Source organism: Macrosteles quadrilineatus, unplaced genomic scaffold (genome assembly GCF_028750875.1).
Source record: "Macrosteles quadrilineatus isolate MER2022 unplaced genomic scaffold, UCM_ALF_1.0 Scaffold_2__2_contigs__length_208266976, whole genome shotgun sequence".
Classification (NCBI taxonomy): Eukaryota; Metazoa; Arthropoda; class Insecta; order Hemiptera; family Cicadellidae; genus Macrosteles; species Macrosteles quadrilineatus.
The window spans coordinates 158,467,987-158,489,397 of NW_026542595.1; the positions used below are offsets into that span (position 1 = coordinate 158,467,987).

General features: G+C 35.6%; 1 protein-coding gene across 4 annotated transcripts in view; it reads left to right on the forward strand.

Moving 5' to 3' along the window:
* Window positions 1-21,411, forward strand: part of LOC128986823 (uncharacterized) — a 96,945-nt gene that overhangs the window by 26,705 nt on the left and 48,829 nt on the right. For all 4 annotated transcript variants that reach the window (XM_054407370.1, XM_054407368.1, XM_054407371.1 and 1 more), the window contains 2 exons: window positions 1,911-2,053; window positions 3,293-3,367. In XM_054407370.1, the coding sequence (XP_054263345.1) occupies window positions 1,911-2,053; window positions 3,293-3,367 (218 nt within the window). The remainder of the gene's footprint in view (window positions 1-1,910; window positions 2,054-3,292; window positions 3,368-21,411) is intronic.

Sequence of the window (21,411 nt, forward strand, 5' to 3'; positions counted from 1 at the left end):
TACTCTGGGTAATTATTATTATTTATGTCCGAATTTGTGTTATTGAAATAGTGATTGTTTATGGGTTAGGCCCATAGCCTAGGCCTAAATCCTAGCCTAGCCTACAATCCGTATCTGTCTCACGACACAATAATGATTCAGAAATATATTCCTTATAAATACATGTACTATTTATCTATTTATTTCTGTATTTATTTATTTACAGTATAGGAAAGTACAAAAATTAGATCTAACTTTGAATAACTAATTTTTGTTTTTGGCAAAACTAAAATTTTGTTTATCAAGTCATAACTTGTAAAGTCATAAAAAAGTTATTACTTTGTACAATATGACATTATTATGGATAAATGTATTGTTACCTTTAGGCCTATAAACATAACAATTTTAGTATATAAATTGTATACTTCTGATTATACTTTTATTTTTCAAATGTACAGCGCAACATTGTTGATTTTCCCCAATTTCCGTATCTTTTCCCGTAATTCTAGTAAAAAAATTGTTCATGCATATCAATCACATTTCCACGTAGGGAAATAAATTGCCTACATTTTGCTTATCTTATATTGTCTGTAAAAATTCTTGTAAACATGCTAGGCCTCTGCTTTGGAAAATTATTAAACAAATTTGAATTTTTTAATTTTTTCACCAAATATAACGGGAAAACTTAATGTTAAAAACTGCTTCAGTAGGCCTGAGGAAACCATTTTCTACCACAAATTTTGTTTCAAAGTACTACATTTATGTTAATTTAGGAAAATACATAACTTTTAATTGCAATAATTATTGGTTATTTTACTGGTTCAAAGTTAATTATAAGTAACTATCGGCAAATATAACGCAAAAATAGTAACTATTGGCAAATATAACACAAAAATAGTTGCTATTGGCAAATATAACGCAAAAATAGTAACTATCGGCAAATATAACGCAAAAATAGTTGCTATTGGCAAATATAACGCAAAAATAGTAACGTTCCGCAGTTCAAAACAGCTTGAGGAGGCCCAACTCAGTAGTAGGCCTACAAGTTTATTCTGCAAAATTTTAAATTTGTTAATGTTAATTTTTAACCTTAATTTGCAATGTTTGTCGAGTGAATAGGCTATTAAGAGTTAATTTGCCTTAAGCGCTAATAAACATATTTGGGTTTTTATTTATTTACTAATAGCTGTTGTTTTAATTTGTTTTTACAACAATTGGGCTTTTTTATAAGTACTGTAGCCTATATTAGTCGCCGGGAATTTTGTACTTTTTAGTCAGGAAAACCGGGAAAAATGTGTGAATTTCATTTATAGTTTCTGCTGACAACCTTGTAAAAATAATGTACCATACTGACCTTAAATTTTCTGTACCGCATCCCCTACTGTTGGAAATGGACTGTATCTAGATGATTATTTATATTAATTAATTCATCTATGTTGTAAATGGACTGTATCTAGATGATTATTTATATTAATTAATCCATCACATGTTTTTGTTTACATTTGCAATTAGTGTTTTCTTTTTTATTGATTGTTATAGTTGGTCTTAAATCGTTATGTCTGATTAAAATTTAAGTTCTTTTTGTACTATGTTTTCTTGAGTTTGTAAAAGTATATATCCCTTTTAGAAGAGTCAGTCTCGCGTTTTAATACCTACAATAAATACTAAAAAAATTAGAATTAAAACTATTTAACTTACCTTGAAACCCCCAAATTCCTCAAATCATTTTCAAATTATTGTAAATGTTTGCCAACAGATTTTAAAGATAATTTGGGTCCATTGTCTAAAGTCCTAAAATATTCTGATTGGGTCCTTTCCAGTTCTTAAATTATTTTTAAAAAGTACCCCCCCCCCCCTCTCAGAATTCCTTTATTTACAGTTTAATTTCTAGTTAGTGATTTGAGTGTACTGATAATTTTGTAATGCCTTAGGCTGAAGAAGCTATATCAGATGTGAATAAAGAGTGGGATGAACAAGCCCAGACAACACAGGATCAGCCTCAAACATGGAGGAATGAGGAACCTCCACCAATGAACACTGACCATTGGAAACAACAAAGATATAATAAACAAAGGTATTTAAAAATGCACTACTTGGGTGCACAAAAACACATCACTCTAAACCTCAGTAAATGCCGATAGACTGGAGTTACTGTAGCTGTATCACGAACCAGTGGCTCACTAAGCATTTGTATGATACACAAGAAATCCCAGCAACTATCACTCAGGAACTCTGGTACTTGATAACCAGTGTCGGGTGGCAGCAACTACATGGCTGTAATGATAATTAGCTATTTTCATGTTTTAAGGGTAAACATTTTAACCCTCCGAAGGTCACGCTTCTAAAAATAGACGCATAACACACTTTGTGTAGTGTCACGCTACACACTATTTTTAGACGCACAAACATCGTTTACGGCGAAGGCTCTATGACTGACTGAATCGGATTGAACTGGATCGAGTTAGGTATCGTTCTTTTCATTAGATTCTAAGCTTTCTAAAGGTCTGTCTCTAAGCGCTGTTTGTTCTCTGAGCCGATCATAATTGTAGCAGACAGCTGACGTGCATATTAGTAAACAGGTTACTTAACCTCGGACCGATGACTGATGTGTTTTATTATGTTTATCATTGTTTTAGTGTTAAAAATCAAAAGTAGTGATATACGTGGTGCATTATAAGAAGATTTAAGTGGTTTTGAAGTGCTGGTTGATGATCCTGAAGAAGTAGGTAGTGATATTGATGTAAATTATCAGCCAGATTCCTAGCTATGGTTAGGCTATGCATTCTTAGCTAAACGCTATGTACTGAAATCCGTTTTTCGCTCATAACTTATTTATTTGATAACTTACCTCGCTATATGATTATATATTTGTAATCCTCATTAAATTTAGAACAAAGTGGCTATTTTCAAATATTTATAGGCCTATAATATATACAATTTCATTGAGCGCGAACTTATTTTTTTTTTGAAAATTTTCGAAATTATATTTTTTTTTACCTAAAAAATTTTTTTTTTTAAATGTTCTTTATGTTTTATATATAATATTGAAGCCCATGATTTTCCAAACAAAATGGTATATAGAACATTAGAATTAACATTGTTTTAAGCTTCTCAGATCCGTTTTAATAAAACCTTGCAAAGGGGCCAAAAATAGGTGGACATTAAGGCCTAAACTATGGACCTTTGGAGGGTTAATAAACCAATTTACTAAATTAATACCCCATTCCCATTACCCGATCTTGTTTTTCCAGCCCCCCACTTTCATGCTAAATTTTATCAAAATCAGACATATTATCAAGTTGTAATGTTTCAGGTTAAACAACAGAGGCAGATTTAACCGGAACTCCCAACAGCCTCTCGGATACGGTCGTGGTCAACGACAACATTTGTGAGTATAATTAGTTCACATACATTCCATATTAATAGCTGTCACATTTATACGCAAAAATTGCCAAAATAACCCAAAATATATGTATTCAAAACAGCAACTGTTGAAACCTAGTACGGCCTTAAGTTCTTACTTCCACCGCACTCCTCTCCGGTAAGTCATCCACATATAAATAGAAGCGGCGCCGTAGTTGGGCAGACATAGTAAAATTTATGCAACTAACCATTGAAATCATTTAATGTTTGTCCACTGTGTATATATATTTCTAGCAGTATTATTAGTTGAACAAGCTTACAGCCAGCACAGGGCATTAGTTTAGAAAATATAATTCAAGCATTACCACCATATTTTTTATAATTGATAGGAAACCACTGAGTATAAGACTTTTGATAACGCTAGAGCATAAACAGGGCGTGTTCGTTTCACAACGTAAAGTTTCATAACGTAAAGTGTGTGGTTAAAATTGTTTGGGAGTTGTTAAGGTAAAGTAAATGTCATCAGAATTTCACTCAATGACCATATTGTATAAAGGCATTTTAGCACCTTCGTTCAGATCAAATTACTTTTTTTACAATGCAAACAAACCGTGTAACCCTTCACAGCAGCGCTGCTATCAACCGGTTCAATCCGCTTGAGTCGCGAACACTGGAGGGAGTAGGGAAGGGGTAGAAGGAGGTCAGTCGTTGCCTCGAGTCCCCGGAGTGTTCACATCGTCAAGGAACGGGAATGAAATCGATAAGTTATAGTATTAAGCTAAATCATTAGTTATTTAAATATCATGTTCTAATTCTTTTCAGTACGGGGGGGGGGGGGGGGACTAAGGGGTTAGGGATTCTATCATTAATTAAATATTTATATTATGTAAACTGAGTTATCAGTACCTTTCGGGCCCATAAGGCGCGAAAGGAGTTTTTTAGCTTATTCTTATTTATTAGTTTAATTGGTAGAATGCATTACTAAATTTAGATCATCAAAATGGCTGTGATATAGGTGTGGCTTGGCTCAGTTATTTAATTTTAGTTAAATAACATATTAGGACTTAGAATGATAGCACGCACAAGAAATCTCTGACTTAATCGAGCCTCAAATCGATCCTATGAGCCCAGTACCGCTACACTAGCAACTGAAGTAAGATGTATATCATTACGCTAGTTTGGAGCATGACCGCTAGAGCGCAGTCGTACATGTTGATATTTTGCAGAAAGTAACTCGCTGCACCACTCCCGTTTGGCCCCAAATTTTGTTGGCATTTCTTCTCCGAATTATTTTATTTTCTTAATCATAATGAAACTTTGCTTTTTGTTTTTATAACTACAAAAACATGTCTTGAAGGGTGAGGTTCATAAAGTCCAAATTTCACAAAGTCCAACGGTTGAAATATTAATAAACAGAGCGTTTCACAAGGTCCAAATTTCATAAAGTGCAACGTTAAAATATCAAATAACAAAGCTTTTCACAAGGTCCAAATTTCATAAAGTCCAAAACTATAACATTCAAATAACCACCTTTTTACACTGTCCAAATTTCACAAAGTCCAATGTTAAAATATCAAATAAACAGAGCGTTTCACAAAGTCCAACGGTACAGTCTCCGCCAGATGTCGCTGCAGAGATTACCGTGGTTCGGTATGTAGGCACTACACGATCTAGCGTTGTAGCAGCTACAACACGCGGCGCGTCACATAACATCTTTGTGGGTCCGTAGATGCGTTGTAAAGAGTGTAAAGTAGTGGTATTTACCCCCTCCGTAGCAAACCTGCAGACTAATCGAATTTCCATTTGCCTTATTCCATTACACTAGAATATCTCCTTAAAATGATCACATTTATTCCCTATTTAAATATCATTAGTTTGACAAGTAGGCTACTGTACTTAGGTTTGCTGCAACAGGGAGAGTTAAAGTTATTTTTTGAATAGTTTAGTATAAAATAAAAGCATTTCCAAATTTGACCAAAGTATATTCATAAGCAAGCAAAATACAGTATAACAGATTTTTTTTATTCTTCATAAGAATAACATGGTAATTTTAAATTTACAATTATTCGTCAAAGACTCCACTAATTGTGATTACAAATTTTTGTTGTAAATAAAATGTATACAATGCTAAGCTCTCCATTGAAAAGGTAAACCCCAATATAAATTATTGCGTTGTCAAAACTTTAACTTTATTGAACTAGCCACATTAAGGGCCGGTTTCGGAGCTCGGGACTAACGCTATTCCTGGACTAAAATCCAGTTCAAACCAGTTTTTATTCTAGGACTAAAAAATCGGGTTTCGGAGCTCCAGGATTACGCTAGTCAACGACTAAGTCTATTCCGAGAGTTACATAGTCCCTGAATTACTCTCATGGGTTTCGGAGTCACGGGCTACTTAATCCTCGAATTAAATGTTATTCGATCGGGTTTCGGAGCCAAATATATAATCCACAACTGGGCAAGAAGACTAACTCGAGGAATAAATATGAGCAATTTTTAGTCCAGGTGGAGGGCAGGATTAAGGGGCGGACTAACTTAACTTTTGGCGTAAGTACTCAATTTGTGAAGTTGTATCTATATAAATGTCAAATTCTTAATCGGCATAAAATTTACTGGCAATTTCATTCCTCTTGATATTTTTCCTTAAAATTTTATTTTTCTCTTAAGTATGCAAAATCATCTTTGAATGAAACCCGTTTATCTACAATTTATGCTCAAGACTATAATAGGCCAAACGGTCCCTAAAATTAATATTATAAGGTACTAAACGTAGATTTTAAAATAATAATATAACGAAGACAGAAAGAAAAACTTAACTGTATGAAAAAAATAATATAGGGCCTATCAAATCTAAATACGTATTTAATACGCGGTACATAATGTTACATAGGTTTACATGCATTTAAATGGTCCATTTTAACGAGTTTTTGGGGACGTTGGTTTAACCGGAAACCCCGTTATTCGGACTGGCCTCGGCACTGAGGAGTCCGGATAGTCTACTGTAATGCAGTATTTTACTAAGGAATACTTTTAACTAAAATTAACAGTATGCCTAACGAAAAAAGACTTCTGTATTAGTATTATTTTCAATTGAAACTCATATCTAGTATAATAATTTGGAATTTGGTTAAATAACAAATATTTCAGCCGTGAGCTAACTCGGATAACCTGGAGTCTCAGATAACCGGAGCTCAGATGATTGGAAGTTAACTGAAGTTGCTTGGACACCTACTTAATCTCTACTACATATTGTACTTCCAGATGAATTGTTAAAATACAAAACAATCAGAGAACACAAATACATTCTAAGCAGATAAATTATAACTATGCCTACTCTTAGAGCGTTAAACCAACAAATTGTTGTAATAATGATAATTTTTACGGTTGATTTGCATTCAAAGAATAATAAAATATTTCCCTTTATTTTTTTATCATCATACAGTATTCATTTCAAAATAATTGTAAGACCTTAAATAGACAATTATTGGGGTTTGCATTAGGATTACAAAAGTCGCAACCAATCTCTAATATCTCAAATGCCTACAGTTTTTAGATTCTCATAAAAAAATAACTTGGACAAAGTAAAGGCATAGGCTAACACATATGACACCTTATTTTTCAATCGGGAAGTTTTTTTTTTTATCAAACTTAACAGCAATAAATAAACCTTCAGGTTTTTTTTTTGTAAATGATGGTTCACATAACTGGGTTTTTTATTTCGGCATACGTTTTTGAACACGATATCTTCTTTTAGTTACCATCTTCAGTGAAACTCAAGGAATCATTATCCCAACTGATAAGTGATTAGAACCAGACTAGAGAGTAGACACTAATGTAGCTATGAGCGCTGACCGTGAACAACTTTGGCAGGTATCGTCTTAAATTCGTCTGTCCGCTGCCCCTACCACCACTCAAAAACTAAAATTCCCCGTGATTCCTACCTTAGTCCTAGAATAAGTAGTCCAGAAGTTGGCGAATAAAGTTAGTCGTCGAATAGACTAGTCTGCGGACTAGGGAGTTAGTTCGCGAGCTCTGAAACCCGATTTTTTATTCGATGACTAACTATATTCACTGATTAAGTAACTCCAGGATTACGTATTCCCGAGCTCGGAAACCCGCCCTAAGTTGCATACAGAAAATGAGGCTGCCGTCTAGTCAAAAATTATAAATACTCGAGTTTGAGCTTTTATTGAAACATAACCAGTATACTTATAAAAATGAAAGTAAAATTATATTTATAAAAATTTAGTTCTACGTTTATGTGTGTTAGTTTCTAATTTTTATGCAGTATCAATCAACCTTTCCACGGGACTGATGTAATCATCATGACATTTTGACAGCTATCAGAACATACTAGGTGAAACAAGTCGAAATCGACGGTTACTTTCAAGGCTTACGTTAATTCATCTAACAGCGATAAATTGGGTGAAATATACATATTTTGAGCATTTAGCACTGTTTAAAGAGTAATAGGTGTAAAATTAATAATGATATTAATTGCGTTAGTTGCCAAATTTGGTTGATCATTCAATGATTAAAATATTTCCTATACTCTACGTCATCAGAGTTATTATTAGTATGTTATATGGTATCTCTTCCTTTGGAAGAACATTATATTAAAATCGTATTGGTGGATCTTTTGTAGTTAAACTTTTCTGTGATTTCAGTGTAATATGATTTTATTCAAAAAGAAAATATTTTTTGGAAGACATATTCTAACTTAAAGGAATGATAAAGCTTCATAAATTATATTTATTTATTGGTACTGAACACTGGTTTTTAATAGAACTCACCATAAAAACTCCAAAACTAACATAAACACAACAAACAATAATAATAATAAATATTACATCATCTGATTTAAGACAGAATAAATGTCACATGTCACATGTCCTTTTTTTTCAATTTCAATCTTTTTTCTTTTCCATTTTAAATTGTCTTAGTTGGCACCGGTTTCTTCTGAAAACTGCTCCGCTGTCCATTTGTACAAAATAGGAATTCGGGCTTTTGTGTTTCTTGACAACTTTTCCTTTTGCCCATTCTCGAGTTCCCTTTTGGACATAAACTTCTTCGCCCTCCTTTAATTCTGGAAGTAGATGAGCCGATCTGTCATAATATGTTTTTTGTTTTTCTTGGGCTTGCTTCAAATTTAGAACTGTTTCATTGGTAGGGAAGAGTGGTTTCATGGAATCTTTAGTAGCAGGAAGAACAGTCTTTAGTAGTCTTCCCATTAGCATTTGAGCAGGTGCTCTGAGATTAGCTTTAGGAGTATTATTGTAATCGATTATGGCCAGGTTTGGATCTCCCTTGGTCTTTAGCGTTTTAGACAGCATTGACTTTAAAGTTTGTATAGCCCTCTCCACCATCCCGTTAGATTTTGGGTAGTACGGAGACAAAGTTATATGCTCAATTTTATACCTTTCTGTGAACGTGGAAAACTTGTGGCTATCGAACGGAGGGCCATTATCGGAGTGTAATTTCTTAGGCAGGCCATGAGATCTAAATATCTGTGTCAATCCTGCAGTTACTGAATCAGCTGTTGTTGTACTCATCTTCTTTACTTCCACAAATTTGGAATGATAGTCAATCACTAGCATGTGATTGGTATTGTTAATTTTGAAGAAATCAACTCCAATTTCTTCCCATGGGATTTCTGGCACTGGATATGGTTTAAGAGGTTCTTTTGGGTTTGATCTTTGGTATTCCTGGCATGTTGTACATTGGTCTACTGTGTTTTTTATGTCTCTCATCATTCCTGGCCAGTACCAAGCCATCTGTGCTCTGTTTTGGCACGAATTAATTCCTTGGTGTGAAGCGTGTAGTTGCCTCAGCATGTCGGGTCGCAGCTCACTCGGAATAACAAGTCGGTCTTCCATATATATCAGATCATCGTATAAATGTAATTGATACCTTTTTTCCCAAAAAGGGTCAGCTTTGTCATCACAATTTTGTTTGTGTTCAGGCCATCCATGTTCTATGTAAAAACGTACTTGCTTTAGTGCGGCATCCCTTTCTGTAGCATATTTATGTCTATTTACTACATCGTCATTAGCAAAAACTGCCAGGGAGTAAACTACCTCAGCTCCGTTGTCCAGATAACTTGTGTTTAAATGTTCATCTATTGGAGCTCTCGACAGGGAGTCTGCAATGAACATTTTTTTTCCCGGTACGTGAACTAATTTAAAATTGTATCTCATCAGTTCCATCATCATTCTCTGAAGCCGTGGTGATAGACTTGCTATAGGTTTGTTTAAAAGACCAAGTAGAGGTTTGTGATCTGTCTCTATTGTGAAGTCTGTTCCATATAGGTAATAGTGGAACTTTTTACAACCATTTACTACTGCCAGAAGCTCTTTTTCAATCTGGCTGTACCTTTGCTGAGTTGCTGTTAAAGCTGAAGAGCTGTAGCCGATAGGATGGTCATTTTGAAAAACAACGGCCCCGAGGCCAAATTTGCTAGCATCTACAGACAAGGTAGACTTCTTTCTTCCATCAAAATAGGCCAAAACAGGAACCTTTGTTATCTCCTCCTTTAATGCTTCAAAACATTTTTGTTCTATACTTGTCCATATAAAAGACTTGTTTTTGCTCATCAGTAATCGTAGTGGTCCTGTTTTATCAGATAGATTATCAATGAACCTTCCTACATATGTAATCATTCCCAAAAATCTTTGGAGGTCATTTTTATCCCTAGGGCTCGGGTAGTCCTGAATAGCCTTCAGTTTGCATTCGGTTATTGAAATACCTTGTGGAGTAAGTTTGTGACCTAGATATTGGACACTTTCACGGCCAATCTGGCTTTTTTCTTTAGACAGCTTAAGTCCAAAATATCTTGCCTTTTCTAAGAAAGCAGCCAGTCTTTCATCATGTTCTTCTTTTGAGTTACCAAACACTAGGACGTCATCTATGTATGCACTCACTCCCTCCAATCCACAGGTTACATGGTCCATTGCTTTTTGGAAAATCTCTGGGGAACTATTCAATCCGAAAGGTAGTCTACAATAACTAAATCGGCCAAAAGGAGTAGCAATGGTGCATAACCGAGAACTATTCTCTGATAACGGTATCTGTAGAAATGCTGAAGAAGCATCCAGTACACTGAAGTATCTTGCACCATCCAACTGTGAGAAAATTTCTTGGAGCGTCGCCATTTTGTAGTGTTCCCTTTTTATATATTTATTAAGAGTTCTTGGATCAATACAAATTCTAACTTTACCATTTGGCTTCTTTGCTATTACAATCGGATGTACCCAATCAGTAGGTTCGCTTACCTCTCTTAAAATACCGTCTTTGACCATTTTATTTATCTCTTCCCTAACTGTATCATTTAAAGCTTTAGGGATAGCTCTGGCAGGAATAACTTTAGGAACTGCGGTATCTTCAAGTTTTATATCATAAACGAATGGTAATTTTCCTAGCTCATCACCAAATACATCATAAAACCTATCGTACACACTTTCACTTGGTTTAGTTATTTCATTTACTCTAGAAATGAGATTCAGTTCTTGGCATATTTTAAGCCCTAATATGGGACAGGCATCTTCATTCACAATGTAGAATTCTGCTAAAAAATTTCTTTTAGAACCCCCCAGTGTACAATTTAGAAGGCAAGTACCTACAACTTTGATGTCATGCCCACTATAAGACTTGAGGCGTTTACCTGGAGTCGTCATGTTAGCGTCAGGAGCTATTTGTTGATAAAGCTTGTAAGGAATAACATTGACGTCGGCGCCAGTATCGAGCTTAAAAGATATGTCAACCCCATTTACGGTAATATTCTGACACCAACTATGTTTTGAGTCTACAGTGTTGACAACAATAGTTTCAATACTTAAGTCCTGACTCTCGCCACTAATTCCCACTTCATTAGGTTCAATGTCCTCATTAGATTCAATGTTATGAATGTTTTGGGCCTTACAGGCGTTTGCAAAGTGATTAAATTTCTTGCATTTTATACATTTCTTTCCCCAAGCAGGACAATTTCTGTAATTGTGAGTTTTTAAACATTTAGAGCAGACTTTAACTTGTCTTTTATTTGTAATGTTACTCGAATTTGGTAAAGTAATGTTATGAATTTTAGATCCTACATTAGTTGTTTCGTCAAGTTGTGAATCAAGTTTCATTAGTTGCACTTGTTTTTTACTCTCCTCCCTAGCCGTGCAGTAGTGAATTGCTTTATCAAGTTTCAAATCACTCGTCATCAACAACCTTTCTTTACACGCTTCATCTTTAGTCCCTATTATCAATAGATCTCTTACAAGGCTTTCTTCCTGATCCCCGAACTGACATTTTTTTGCCTGATTTTTTAGACTAGTTACAAATGACTGAACTGATTCGTCGGACTTTTGCCTGAGGTTAAAGAAAGTATACCTATTAATAACAGTGTTTACTTTAGGCTCAAAGTATTCGTCAAAACATTTAATTACAGTGTCTAAATTGTCTTTTTCCCCATCATCCAATTCAAAGGTGTTGAAAATGTCTAGGCAACCATCCCCCATTAAACATAGCAGTAAAGAAACTTTGATTTTCCCCGACTTTTTAGATTTTTCAGTTGCTTCCAGGTACAACAGAAATTTTTGCTTGAACTTAGTCCATTCATTTAATGTGTTGCTATTTAAATCAATAGCTGACGGAGGTTTTAAAAGGTCCATTATTCTATTTAAGTTTGTATATTACCTTTACCGCTGCCACCAATGATAAAGCTTCATAAATTATATTTATTTATTGGTACTGAACACTGGTTTTTAATAGAACTCACCATAAAAACTCCAAAACTAACATAAACACAACAAACAATAATAATAATAAATATTACATCATCTGATTTAAGACAGAATAAATGCAGGGTGTCTAGTAGTCGGGAAAATCGGGAAAGTCGGGAATTAGTATTGAATTTCAAAATGGTCTTGAAAAGTCGGGATTTAGTCTTAAATTTGATTTCAAAGTCAGGAATTTTCATGATTTTGCCGCGATCGTCGTCTTGCGTTTACGTAACCGCAAAAGCCAATGATGATGTCTACACGGCCTCGGGAAATGTTCACGATTTTTCCGCGATAGTGGACGACGACGATGACGTTTTCCGAAACCACGAGAGACGACGATGACGTTTCTGTGACAGCGGGAGACGACGATGACGTTTCTGTGATAGCGGGAGACGACGATGACGTTTCTGTGACAGCGGGAGACTACGATGACGTTTCTGTGACAGCGGGAGACTACGATGACGTTTCCGTGACCGCGGGAGACGACGATGACGTTTCCGTGCCCGCGAGAGACGACAATGATGCCTACACGGCCGCGGGAAAGGTTCATGATTTTTCCGTGATCGCGGACGACGACGATAACGTTTCCGTGACCGTGGGAGATGACGGTGATGTCCAAACAGCCGCGGGAAATGTTCATGATTTTGCCGCGATCGCGGACGACGACGATGGCGTTTCCGTGACTGCGGGAGACGACGATGACGTTTCCGTGACCGCGGGAGACGACGATGATATCTGCTCGGCCGTGGGAAATGTTCATGATTTTGTCACGATCGCGGACGACGACGATGACATTCCGTGACCGCGGGAGATGACGATGACGTTTCCGTGACCGCGGGAGACGACGATGATGTCTACACGGCCGCCGGAAATGTTCATGATTTTGCCGTGATCGCGGACGATTACGATAACGTTTCCGCGACCGCGGGAGATGACGGTGATGTCTAAACAGCCGCGGGAAATGTTCATGATTTTGCCGCGATCGCGGACGACGACGATGACGTTTCCGTGACCGCAGGAGACGACGATGATATCTGCTTTGGCCACGGGAAATGTTTATGATTTTGTCACGATCGCGGACGACGACGATGACATTTCCGTGACCGTGGGAGATGACGATGACGTTTCTGTGACCGCGGGAGATGACGATGATGTCTACACGGCCGCGGGAAATGTCCATGATTTTGACGTGATCGCGGACGATGACGATAACATTTCCGTGACCGCGGGAGATGACGGTGATGTCTGAACAGCCGCGGGAAATGTTCATGCTTTTGCCGCGATCGCGGACGACGACGATGACGTTTCCGTGACCGCGGGAGACGACGATGATATCTGTTCGGCCGCGGGAAATGTTATTGATTTTGCCGCGATCGAGGGAGATGACGATGACGTTTCCGTGACCGCGGGAGACGACGATGACGTTTCCGTGACCGCGGGAGACGACGATGATATCTGCTCGGCCGCGGGAAATGTTCATGATTTTGTTGCGATCGCGGACGACGACGATGACGTTTCCGTGACCGCGGGAGATGACGATGACGTTTCCGTAACCGCGTGAGATGACGATGACGTTTCCGTGACCGCGGGAGACGACGATGATGTCTACACGACCGTGGGAAAGGTTTATGATTTTTCCGCGATCGCGGACGATGACGATGACGTTTCTGAGACCTCGGGAGACGACGATGATGTCATTGATGTCTACAAGGCCGCGGGAAATGTTTATGATTTTGCCGTGATCGCGGACGACGTCGATCACGTTTCTGTAACCGCTGCAGTCAATGATGATGTCTCAACGTACAGTACGTGGAAGATTTCATGATAAAAAAAACCAAATTTGCTAGTTAGAACTTTTGATTGCTGCATTATTTCTTTACTTGAAAACACCACATTGTCATAATACTACTTTATGACAAAGACAGGGGTTGGTGTAGTATTATTCAGAAAATTTTGTTAAGCTTTAAAAATTGGTATCGGTATCAAGAATCGAGAATCGATACATTTCAGTATCAACACCCACTAATTGTTGAAAAAACTAGTCTTGAATAATCTGGAATTAGTCTTGAAAAGTCTGGAATTAGTCTTGAATTTTAGAATGGAAATAAACTAGACACCCTGTAAATGTCACATGTCACAAAAGGGAGGTATATCTGTTACAGCGTAAGTTTCATTTTTCCTTCGTCACGTCGCGTCAGTTCATATTGTACTTCTGTGCCAAAGAATGAACCCTCTAGCATAGTTTTGAGAAATTGATTGTGGGGTTACTGTTAAAGCTGGAATTCCTCGACATGGGGGATGTCAGTTAGTTGTCTCAGTGTTATCAATAACATAAAGTTGTCAATATATATATCTCTACGGAATGTTAGGCGTAGTGGAATACTTGAAGTGAAGTTGGCTTTTATACTTGAACTGTTAGGGGCCTCCTAGTTCATATGGTCTTGGGGGCTTCATTGGCAACAAATAATGCAAATGACATGGCAATGGGACATTTCCATAAAGCAAAAGTACTGTAAATTGGCTGTTACGTATATATACGTTTGCATATTGTTAATGGACGTATCTTATAAAGGATTATGTGATCTAGTTTAAAAGGAATATGACCTTTCTGTCATGACAGTAGCTGCTTAACCCTAGAGCTGGCACTAGTGTAACGCTGTACTGGCATAGGGATATTATTGATTATGTAATATCATTTTTAAACCATCATAAAAATTAGAAATAGCAACATAACTATGGATTGTTATATATCATTTTGTTCAGAATAAGACAAAGAACAATAATATTGGTGATTTACATGGTTACCACAAAAAAATTTTTTAGTTTTTCCAAATTGTGGGCATTATCAATTTTTTTATAAAATGTTTTTATATTCCGTCGTATAGCTAAGTGCAGGTAAGACTTAGCATCATAAGGTAAATTGTAAAGTTGTGGTAAATTTTGTGCTGATTCCAAAAATATATAGTTTATATAGCTTATTTTGTGTATTTTGTTTGATAGCCCTATTAATATGTCGATCGTACCCCCGCGCTAGTACCAAATAATCACCCAACCCAGGTCATGTACAAAACCGTACACCTAATATAATATATAATTCCAGGGTACTCTGGTTTGTATTATTTAACTTATTTATTACAACAGTAGCCCAAAAAAGTTAACAAAACTAAAAAAAAAAAATAAAAAATTATATATAGGCCTCACCGTAACACCGGCATTGGCGCCGTATATCCGGCGTCGCCATTTCGGCCGCGGCCGTTCGCGCCGTATATCCGGCGTTTGCCAGCGCTAGGGTTAAATAGTATTTTCTCTTTGTACCATATTTTTCACCACACTATGATGTTTTTGGCTGTATTACATACGTTAATTGGTGGTTGAAAGTTACGTTTTGCTGGCCATGCCAGTTGTCATCGTAATTTGGGGACCGAGCAGGCTTTTACAGCCCAGGGCCGCAAAATCAGCTGTCCGCTTACTTACTTAAAACATGAATGCGTTTTAAATACACAGTCAAAATCCATAGCATTGCAATAGAATTGTGTTGTTGTCACCGTTGCCTGCCTAGCAACTATTTATTTTTATTTTTGCTGATTCCTCAAATTATTTCTTCACATAACCTTAAAGTTGTAGTTGTGTTGACTATCAGTGTGCATTATTATAGTGGTGAATAGTCGTAATAGGGTATAGTGTGGTGAAAAATAGCGTTCGTACCATAGACCGAAATGGGTTTGCAGCTCTCGATCGATTTGTTCTTGACTTCGTCTCGAACTTAAAAACTATCTCGAGCCGGCAAAACCTCATTTTCCGCCCTAGGTACGAAATATACTATTACAGCAATTTTACAAAATGTCGTGTTCTTTTCAATAATGTTACCAACCCATTGAACATGCCAAAGTCCGTAATATAGGCAGGTGCAAATAATTTGTCAAGATGGGTACCATTTTAGGCAAGGTTTCTATGTTTGGATTTTATTAGACACGATAAGAGCAGATATTTCTACATAAATATATGATATGTATATGATAATACCCCCGCTGCAGCAAACCTACCGACTAAGCGAATTTCCATTTCTCTGAATTGATTTTCAGTTAAATATATTTTAATAACATTAGGTTTAACGAGTACCTAGGATTGCTGCTACAAGGAAACTAATAAAGTGTGTTTTTGAGTAAAATATTGATAGCTTAGTACAAAATAAATAAATTTTCCAAGTTTGATCAAAATATATTCATAAACAAGCAAACTACAACATTTGACAATATTCTCCATAAGAATAACATGGGAATTTTAAATTTACAATTTTTTTAATGTTCTCCGTTATGTACTAATGATCGAACAAAAATACTTTTATATACTAAATTATTTGTTTTTTTAAGCTCTTTAAAAAGGTCTAAAGAGAAATTGGGAAATTTTGTGTTTTGAGGGTCAAAAGTGAGAAAAACCAATTTTTACCCCATAAAACCCCCCGTAAAGCCCCGTTCCCATGGTCCGATCGTGCTGGTTCGCGAACTCATTCAAGTTTATCCCGCTTTACACCTTTAAACCAAATTTCATCAAAATCGGACAAAAATTACTCAAGTTATCGCGTTCACGGACGTATATATATTTCATTTAGGACTATGACCTAAGTGTCGAAACATGTCGTTTCTTAATTAAAATGAATTTAAAAGGGTACTTAATGTTGTTATAATGTTTCCAATTATTAATATAGTAGCCCTAATCACAACCATACTTATTATATATATATATAAGTCTATATATATATATATATATATATACATATATACAAATTTGAACGAATAGTGTTTTTGGCCTCTGGGGACATCAAAATGAAAAAGTAAATCGGTCCCGGGTCTAGGTCTTACCGTGCCACCTACGGTAATAGCTACTTCCCTATAGGGAAATTTGCTAAAATGTAGGCAAAAGTGGTGAAAAAGGCAGACACCAACCCGTACAATAGATATAAGATAGTTCAATAAGAAATAATTTAAGAATTGCTTTGATAAAAAGATTTTCCACTGCGTTTGATATATTTGAATTTGGATATACTGTATATGAAAATCTTCTTTGACATTTAATTTTGTTATATACACAAATTACAAAAGATTTCCTCAAAATTTATTGAATACCATGAACATCAACAAAACAAATCCGATATTTGGAAAAATCCTACAGTTGCAATAAAACAGAAATATTATATAATATAAGCAAAATTAAACAAAGAATAAATCAAAATCCTCTAAATTCTAATAGCCCAGTCAATAAATGTTTTTAATCGCAACTAAATGGTGGAAAGCTGGATTTTTTATATGTGATAGAACCACATGAGAGGTGTATTTTCCCAAAAGTCCCCACTTCTACCCCTTGAGCTTTCCCCCCCACCCCCCTCCAAACATAGAAATTGCAGTGTTTTACTTAATTGGTCATAATTCAAATGCTATGTGAGCTATCGAGCTGCAATTTGTTTTGTTTTATTTCTTATTAGTTTTCCTACATATTTTGTATTTATAACATTTTTCTAAAACCAATACTTAGGGAGATATAAAATTTTAACTTTGTTAAAAGCTTTGTTTCAGAGTGCAAAATTATGTTTTTCTCTATGTATACTTTTAAATAAAAATAATACGCAAATATGGTTCAAACAAAAGTTTTAGTACATTTTTCAAGGTTTACAAATATATTATTGGTTAGTCATCTAGGTGACCGGGTGAAGTGCTGGGCGTCGGCAAAGTGAACGTGTGCGCGCTAGTTGAACACCTCTGCGCTGCGTCGTCGCATCTAGCCCAGCCAATAAACGCACAAACTGTCTTTTTTCGTAGCTAAATAGTGGAAAGATGAGTTTTTTATATGTGATGGAACCACTTAAGACGTGTATTTTCAAAAAGTTCCCGATTCTCCCCTCCTCCCAACCCCCTCCAACCCCCTACAAACCTGGAAATTACAGTCGTTTACTTTACTGCATTTCATTCAATATCTACGCATGCCATCGTGGTGAAATTTGATTTGTATTATTTATAATTAGTTTATCTACAACTTTTGTACTAAAGGTTTTCTTATAAAACTATATCCAAAGAGATATAAAATTTTTATTTTATTTTTGTAATGTTTATGTTTTAGAGGTACACAATTTTGTTTTACCCTCTGTCAATTTGTTAAAAAAAATGTGTCTTAAAATGTTTCAAACAAAAATTCTATTATGCTTCTTAAGATTTATAAATATATATTTGGTTAGTCGGCCGAACGAACTGATGTAATGTGGGGCGTCGGCAAATAGAGCGCGTGCAGGCTCGCCCGTCGATGCGTCGCGTCGTAGGCACTGACATCGCTAAATTCTCAAAGGTTGTATATACAAATGCTAAGGCCTTGTACTTTGTATTTTACTACCAAAACAATCTGTATCCAAGATTAAACGTTAACTCCAAAAAACAATTATTATTTAGATGGAACCCAATCATTTACTTGTTTATAACCAGTTTTGGTTCAGGTAAATTAATCTCTACCTACTTACTTGTTATACTTGCAATACTTGTAATAGGTACTTGATTTCTTCATCTTTGACCAACGGAAGTTTGATAGATTTAGGTATAGAACACTAGGCCTAGTAAACACTTTAAAAATCACTACAAACATACTCTTTGCTCTTCCTTACGTTACAATGTGATTTCCATTACCTACCACCAATGGGACTCGCTTTGTTCCGCAAGGTTTTTACTAACTGCGCCTCGCGGTCGGTCAAGATCTAAACAGAAAACTGTAAAAAAAATACTAAGATGAAACCTAATCATTTGTACATTTCTTAGATTTATTGTTACTTTTAACTCGTTTCTCATTTGAAATAATAATTTATTTAATTATTTCTGTTAATGGCTACACCTATTGACAATAATATACATATCCATGTATATTAAAGAAATATTACATTACATAAAGCTGGGTAAGAAACATACTGAACCTAATGATTAGATGACCCAATTCGCCTATGGGTCTCAGGATGATTGGAGTGTCGAATCAAAATCCACCACCACTTACCATCTTTTATGTAATATTTACAGTATGGTGAGTAACATTATAAGTGTAAATTTCTGTTTTGAGTGTTAGATTATTAGACTTTTTTTCTTTTATTTACTTTCCAATTAATTAATGTAATATCCAAAAGTTATAAATAAATAAGTAAAAAACTATATTTGTGTCCCCATACATGCAGGCAAGGCTATTTACGGAATACATACAGGCAGATTATTCAAATTTCCTTTCTTAACAATTAACATACTGTGTAGATGTGTCAATCAAATTGGGGTTTTTCCGTAAAAATTGGCAGCAATGTATTACGAATCTGCTTTACGGCACTAATACTTCGTCGAGATCAATTATTTTTAGAGACTCTATACTGTGAATCTTGGTGAGGTTCTGTTCTCTAATATTTGATTGTTTTCATGTTATCCTAAAAATGAGTCAGCATAATAGTTCTTTATTGGTTTGTGGTAGACATTATGCAATCGTTTAACATCGCTAATAAAGATGAATGCGCTTATTAAGTGTTTTAAAATCTCCTATATATAGACTTAATAAAACAAAACTAGTTTTAACATTGACTGGTTTTAATGTGTGTTCCTTACCATGATTAAAAGTGGCTTATAAATATTCCCAACAGTTTTCTACGTTGTTCGTGATATTATTTTAACATAGGCTTTTTACAACTCATGGCAGAGCAGAAAGAGAACCCTTGCTAGCGGGAAGCGTGAAGAGAGGGACACATCAACGATAGGACGCAGTTTGTATCAAGGATTAGTGGGTCGACGAAAACTTTTTACTGACCGTGAAGTGCTTCATTTAGTCACGGTTTAGCTTGGAAACAGATTGTTTTGGTAGTAACGTAGGCTACAAATTATTAAGTCGGATTTGTATGAAACAGTTGAGAACTTAGAGGTGCCGGTCCTTATTATGCATCGACGGGCGGGGCTACGCGGATGCTTTAAGAAGCCTGCACGCGCTGTCTTTGCCAACGCCCACACCACATAAGTTTTTTTTTTTTTTTTTTTTTTTTTCAGATGAATAATCAAATATATATTTATAAACCTTAAGAAACATACTAAATTTTGTTTCCAACACATTTTGCGTATTTTATTTGAAAAATATATAGAGGGTGAAACAAAATTGTGTACTCTAAAACATAAACATTATAAAAAAAATTAAAATGCTATATCTCTTTGGGTATAGTTTTATAAGAAAACCTTTAGTACAAAAGTTGGAGATAAACTAATTATAAATAATACAAATCAAATTTCACTACGATGGCATGCGTAGAATTTGAATGATATGCAGTAAAGTAAATGACTGTAATTTCCAGGTTTGTAGGGGGTTGGAGGGGGTTGGGGTGGGTAGAATCGGGAACTTTTTGAAAATACACGTCTTAAGTGGTTCCATCACATATAACAAACTCAGCTTTCCACTATTTAGCTACGAAAAAAGGCAGTTTGTGCGTTTATTGGCTGGGCTAGATGCGACGACGCAGCGCAGAGGTGTTCAACTAGCGCGCACGCGCTCACTTTGCCGACGCCCAGCACTTCACCCGGTCACCTAGATGACTAACCAATAATATATTTGTAAACCTTGAAAAATGTACTAAAACTTTTGTTTGAACCATATTTGCGTATTATTTTTATTTAAAAGTATACATAGAGAAAAACATAATTTTGCACTCTGAAACACAGCTTTTAACGAAGTTAAAATTTTATATCTCCCTAAGTATTGGTTTTAGAAAAATGTTACAAATACAAAAAGATGTAGGAAAACTAATAAGAAATAAAACAAAACAAATTGCAGCTCGATAGCTCACATAGCATTTGAATTATGACCAATTAAGTAAAACACTGCAATTTCTATGTTTGGAGGGGGGTGGGGGGGAAAGCTCAAGTGGTAGAAGTGGGGACTTTTGGGAAAATACACCTCTCATGTGGTTCTATCACATATAAAAAATCCAGCTTTCCACCATTTAGTTGCGAAAAAGGGTGTTTTATTGCATTCATTGACTGGGCTATAAGTTAACTTAACATATGACTATATTTATTCATTTCATTATTTTTGTTATTGTATTTGTATAAAATGTAAACATGACTATGACCTAAGTGTTGAAACAAGGGGTGTGCGAATAGTGATTTTCAACCTCGAGCCGAGCCGAGCTTTTTCAAATATTTTCGAGCTCGAGCTTTTTCTAGCGTCACCTTATCTAAATTATTCAACTTTTTTTCTTCAAAAAGTGCATAATAATAATGTTCAGTTAATTTTTAAATAAACACAATGTTATTTTAATATG